The sequence below is a fragment of the Dipodomys spectabilis genome, unplaced genomic scaffold, assembly GCF_019054845.1.
Source record: "Dipodomys spectabilis isolate Male_0828 unplaced genomic scaffold, ASM1905484v1 ptg000002l, whole genome shotgun sequence".
NCBI classification, from domain to species: domain Eukaryota; kingdom Metazoa; phylum Chordata; class Mammalia; order Rodentia; family Heteromyidae; genus Dipodomys; species Dipodomys spectabilis.
In genome coordinates this window covers 43,573,855-43,580,127 of record NW_024870679.1, presented here as the reverse complement: position 1 = coordinate 43,580,127, position 6,273 = coordinate 43,573,855, and the positions used below count along the sequence as shown (strand labels likewise).

The 6,273-nt window shown below is 41.7% G+C and overlaps 1 protein-coding gene across 4 annotated transcripts in view; it reads right to left on the bottom strand.

Moving 5' to 3' along the window:
- Positions 1-396: 396 nt before the first annotated feature.
- Zmym4 (zinc finger MYM-type containing 4) overlaps positions 397-6,273 on the bottom strand; it is a 112,679-nt gene continuing 106,802 nt past the window's right edge. For all 4 annotated transcript variants that reach the window (XM_042677431.1, XM_042677437.1, XM_042677425.1 and 1 more), the window contains 2 exons: positions 5,409-5,538; positions 397-2,762 (listed from right to left, as the gene is read on the bottom strand). In XM_042677431.1, coding sequence (XP_042533365.1) covers positions 2,555-2,762; positions 5,409-5,538 — 338 coding nt within the window. In that variant the 3' untranslated portion in view covers positions 397-2,554. The remainder of the gene's footprint in view (positions 2,763-5,408; positions 5,539-6,273) is intronic.

Below are 6,273 nucleotides of genomic sequence, written 5' to 3'. Positions count from 1 at the left end.
TCTACAGGAATTTGGAAATATATTCGCACAGTTCCCTGACTTTGATGCTAAGCAAAATGCCATATAGTCATACAGACTGAACTTAAATATATGTATGTTCTTATCTTGTTAATGTTAACTGATGCAAGCTTTATAAATAAAACAAAAGCCTAAAATACGTATATGAATAGCTTTCAAGGCTTTGGATAGTTAATTACCTAGAAATGGGAACAAGGCTTTTTGATAGATAAACTGCTGTGAAATATTTACTGGGCTTAATAAAAGGTAAATAATTTCTTTTCCAAAAACTGCTATTTTTCTTTGCAATTTTACTATCTGTTGGGTCATACCAATAGGGTCAAATAGAAAAAAAGATATTTAAAGTCCTTCTAAGTCATAAAGAAAAGAACTCACCCATCAAATACAAATATATTTTATTCTAAGGGAAAATTTCTGTGGTTTCTGCAAAGGGAAACCCAAATGTGGTTAAAAACCAAAAGATTAGCAATAATGATTTAGATGTTTCTCTTTTTTTTCTTTCCTGGAAAATGTAATCTTACATAATTTAGTAAAATTTCAAAAGGCAAATAATTGGACACAACATCAACAGCTACACTGATGAAGAATGACCAATAATTAATCAGTATTTTCTCCTAGGAATTAGCTCAGGGTCTGGGCAACTCTGTATACTAACATGCAGTTGAAATCCTGATTTAGTCACATTTTATCTGAGTCCTCATGATTCTCCACTAAAAGATACAAATTATTTTGTCTTTCTGGCCTTTTATAATAATATTTGTTTTTTAAGAACTGCAGATGGGACAATATTAGTGTTTATACAAACCATAAAACTGGTATGATGGGTCCATTACACCTGATGTTCCTGGATGGTTTATTGGCAGATTTATCAGACAATCCAACTGCTTTTCCTCCAAAACAGGTCTAGAAGTAAGAGGTTTCCCCATCAGAAATGACAAACACAGATGGAATTCATCATATAGAACCGGGAAGATTTACTTCTTTCACGCAGTTCTTGGTAACAAAAATGAGATTTGTTACAGGCAGAGACAGAACCATCAAGTATACAATGTCAAAGGCTCACTTTAAACAAAATACACCTGTCATCCACACCTAACATGGGACATACTGAAAAGCCTTTCAAGATAAAACTTCCTATGAAGCTTTTTGACTTCTCTGAATTTTATCACAAAGTCAAATTAACCTCACCTAAGAAGTTCTATGATTGATCAACATCATGAAAGCTTTGATTCAAAGGTTTGTTGGGAAGAAACTGAGGATGGAGCTGAGGGAGACGGACTGCTGTGCCACACACACCTGTGACTTGCAGAACTACTGAAAGAGCTAGAGTCTGGAATAATGCTGTAAGAGACCTGCTTGTGAATATGCAAAACAGTCCATGTCTCTGTACCTAACACCAGAATCCCTATTTGCAAATTTCTTAGGGCAACAAGGTCACCTTCCAAATGTTTTACACAGGAACATATTTAGACCTTTTCTAACATGATTCAGTTAGCTAAGTAATACTGTGTTTTTGTGGAATCACCCACAGTTTTGCCAGAGTCAAGGAGCTAGATGAATCTTTTTGAAATGGCAAGAGCCTCTAGAAATTGGTGCAAAAGACCATTCAGAATCACTTTGGGAACAAGGAAGGTAAAACAATGGGAGAAAAGCTGCCATGGGGGAGAAGTAAATCTAGAGCCCCCATTTCCGTGTCCTACAGCTCAAGCCATGAGACAGTGCAATAAGGGCCAGTACCCAGCCAAGCGGGCTTTTCAGTAGGTTTTCTACAAACATTTCAGGACACTAGGAGACTATTGGGCTCCACATCTTCTGTGCATAATTGAGTTTGTGGAATACCATCCCCTTTAATTTACCCACATCCAGACCCAGTGCTGGAAAGGCCAGACCAGAGAGTGAACGTTTCTGGACACATTACTATTTCCTCAATAGCAGTGATGCAGTTTTCCCTGGTGTGAGGGGCCTGTAGAGAAAGCTCTAGAGGTTTCTATCCTTCATGTAAATGGCTTGGCAGTGAAAATCAAAATCAATACCACTTTACTATCTTTGTAAAAAGAGCTAGTATTTTATTGGGCTTCAAGCCTGGACCCGGCCGCTTCATTTGATGTCCTCTCAGCTCAGCACTGATTTTCTCCCTGCTTTTCTGGAGGGCCTGCTCAGGTGGCCTGCTACAGCCAAAGCTACCTGTCTAAGCTCTAAGGTTACTATGGTAGAGTTTTATACACAGTCTTCCTTAAAAATATTCCACAATTTGTTATTCCCAACAAAATAAGATAATGCACCACTCAGAGAAACTGTTAGTCATTCTGAAGATGTCTAAGAACTATCACTGCCAAATAACAATTCTCAATTCATATTCCTTCCTTCAGTTTTCATTTGTACATCCACACTGTGGTTCACGAGTCATCTGTCTTCCACCGTCTCATTATCAAGTCAAGAGGACTTGGAGCTATACATCGCTTCCCATCAGCTAGATGCATTCACAGTCTGGTGCATACCAATGTGTATGAAAATAGGAACCGCACATCCATCCATCTTAATCTGATAATTCAACATCAGAGTCTTCAGATTTGGCTTTGGCAAGTTCTTCGTGCACCTCCCTCACCATGAGGATACGTGTTAACATGGTGTCCAGGGTCCCAGGGTCTATCGGGAATGTGGAGTACCACATGGGGCTATTCGGGACACAGGAGCGCTCAGGCTGAAGGTAAAACACATCATTCCTCTGCTTCACACTTTCGGAACTAGCCACAGAAGGAGGGGAAACATACAAAAAAAGGAAAATTGGGATCAGAGAGTACAGGAAATATGAACCGCTCTTTTTCAACTTTCCCCCGCTTCCACTTACATAACCACAGTGAAACCAATGGTTTCAGCATTCTCCTCCAGGGAGTAATCTACAGTTCCATATCTTTTCACACTCAGAAAATCACATTGAATTGGTGATGAGAATATTAATAAAAGACAAGTGTAAGTCACATTTTAGTCCTGAAAACAACAGGAACATGGCTGGGTGTGGTGGCTCCCACTGGTCATCTTAATTATTGGGAGGCTGAGATCTATGGATTGTGGTTCAAAGTCAGCACAGGCCGTCCAATTAACTATCCCCAAAAAGGCCAGAAATAGAGCTGTGGCTTAAGTGATAGAGTGCTAGTCTTGAGACCTAGAGTTCAAGACCCAGGATCAGTGCACATGCACACATGCATGCACGTACACACACACACACACACACACACACACACACACACACACACACACACACACACACACACACACACACACACACACACACACACACACACACACACACACACACACACACACACACACACCAGGGGTATGGTTCAAGATTCAATCCCCAGTACTGGAGAAAAAAACAGCCCCTGCACTTCAACATAGTAATTCCACTTCTCAGAATGTAATCAAAGTAAATAAGGACACAAGAAAAATAAAAGCTTTAAATGTGGTGACATTCATCCCTAATTTTTTTTTTTTTTTTTTGTCGGTCGTGGGGCTTGAACTCTGGGCCTGGGCGCTGTCCCTCAGCTCTTCAGCTCAAGGCGAGCGCTCTACCACTTGAGCTACAGCGCCACTTCCGGTTTTCTGGTGGTTTATTGGAGATAGGAGTCTCATGGTCTTTCCTGCCCGGGCTGGCTTTGAACCGCGATCCTCAGATCTCAGCCTCCTGAGTAGCTAGGATTACAGGCGTGAGCCACCAGTGCCCGGCTTCATCCCTAATTTTTTATTTTACTTATTTATATATTTTTATCAGTCATGGGGCTTGAACTCAGCCTGGGCACTGTCCCTCAGCTCTTCAGCTTAAGGCTAGCCCTCTACCAATTAAGCCAGAGTCACTTCCTGTTTTCTGGTGATTTATTGGAGATAAAGAGTTTCACAGACTTTCCTGCCAGGGCTGGCTTTGAACTGTGATCCTCAGATCTCAGCCTCCAGAGTAGCTAGGATTATAGGCAGGAGCCACCAGTGCCTGGGCCATCCCTATTTAAAAAACAAACAAACAAAAAACTATCAGAAGAAACAAAAAAGTCACACAGGCTGAGAACAGCATCTCCTAAAAGGCTGTACTCTAAACTGAGCCCCAAGGTCACTTAATATCACAAAAGCAACACAGCCACCAACTTTCTTTGAAATGTTGTTTTTTGAAATAATGCTTCTCAAGGAAAAGGGGCAGTTAAAAAATTTCAATTCTCTAGCTGGGCACCAGTGGCTCACGTCTGTAATCCTAGCTACTCAGGAGACTGATATCTGAGGATCGCAGTTCAAAGCCAGCCTGGGGAAGAAAGTCCGTGAAACTCTTATCCAGAAAACTGGAAGTGGCGCTGTAGCTCAAGTGGAGCGCTAGCCTTAGCTGAAGAGCTGAGGGACAGCGCCCAGGCCCAGAGTTCAAGTCCCACGACAGACCAAAAAAAAAAAATTCAATTCTCACCAGAGCTGATGGCTCAGACCTGTAATCCTAGCTACTCAGGAGGATGAGATCTGAGGATTAGTGTTCCAAGCCAGCCCCAAGCCAGCTCTGGCAGGAAAGTTTGTGAAACTCTTATCTCCAATAAACCACCAGAAAACCAGAAGTGGCACTGTGGCTCAAGTGGTAGAGTGCTCACCTTGAACTGAAGAGCTGAGGGACAGCGCCCAGGCCCAGAGTTCAAGCCCCACGACCGACAGAAGAAAAAAAAATTCAGTCCTCAACTGGGAATGTGGCTTAGTGGTAGTGTTTGCCTAGCCTGCATGAAGCCCTAGGTTTGATTTCTCAGTACCACATAAACAGAAAAAGACATAAGTGGCACTGGGGCTCAAGTAGTAGAATGCTAGCCTTGAGCAAAAGAAGCTCAGGGACAATGCCCGGGCCCTGGGTTCAACCCCAGGACAATCAAAAGAAAAGAAAAAAATTCAATTCTCAGCTGTGAATGTAGCTCAGAAGGAGTGAGTACTTGCCTAGCATATGCAAAAGTCCTGGGTTTGATCCCATCTCTACCAAAGAAATAAAACAACAACAACAACAAAAAACAATTCTCTGAACGTTGTTTTTCTGCCTAAAAGTTTAGTGATGTGTCTTCTCAGAACTTTTCCATACAAGTAAGTTACCTTAGATTGGATATCAGAAAAAGGCTGAGCAATTTTTATGAAGATTGAATAACAACAGTCTGTATTTTTGCTCTTGAAATTTTGGAAGAAGAAAGTATCAAGATAAAGCAATTTGCTTCTAGGTTCAAAATACAGGCAGGTAAGAGCATGAAGAAAAACTGAAGTTATAGGTAAATCTCTGTCAACAGAGAGAAACCAGCGACATTTCTGATATTCAAGCATCTGGAATGCAAACCACGTTAACTGGGTCATGAAGGGCAGCCACACCGACACAAAGGGTGATTTCTTACCATTTTGACAGGTAAAACTCATACAGTCGAACAGGGCACCTCAGTGGGTTGTCAGTATTCTCGGCCATCTCCACACCCACTGGGACATCATCATCTTCATTCCGTTTCCTCTTGCCAACCGTTAGTTTATCTTAAGATAGGAAACAATAATCATGTGTAAAAGAGTCTACTCTTCAAGTCAGGACACGTAAAGTCTTATTCACAACCAGATCTTTGTTCCACTCCTTCTCTTTGATTCAGGGAAATCAACAGGTATTCACTGAGATCTCATGGAAGTGAAGTGCCAGACATTATTCTAAGTGCTGAGTTTATAGCATGACAGGAAACCAAGTACCTGTTCTGTGACAGTTATGTCCCCTGTTCAACAACGTGGAGTCACCCTGGCAAAAGTACCACAGGCCAGCCCTGCTGGCCTTGACTAGAGGTACAGTTCTCAAGTCACGGCAAGGATAGCAGAGAAAAAGGTTCACATGATCTCCTACACAGAGATTAAGATGGACACTGTCATGTCTTCCGAAAGTATTTCTACTGTGGGGCACCAGCACCCAGCTGTTCAATTTTGTTTGCTTTGTGCTATATTGTGAAAAATTCCATCTTTGTCAGGAAAAGAAGTTCTCAGGAGAGTTGATCATTTTACAAGAGAAGGACAAACTCTTTCTTAACAACATAATGGGGTAAGGCACTACTATTTCCTTTGGTTGTGTGTGCGTGCACACATGCACACGTGTACACACACACACATATGCTAGTCCCGGGGTTTGAATTAAGGGCCTGGACACTGTTCTTTAGCTTTTTTTCTGGTCAAGGCTAGTGCTCTATCACTCGAGCCAGAGCTCTGGTTCCAGCTTTTTGGTAAACAATTGGA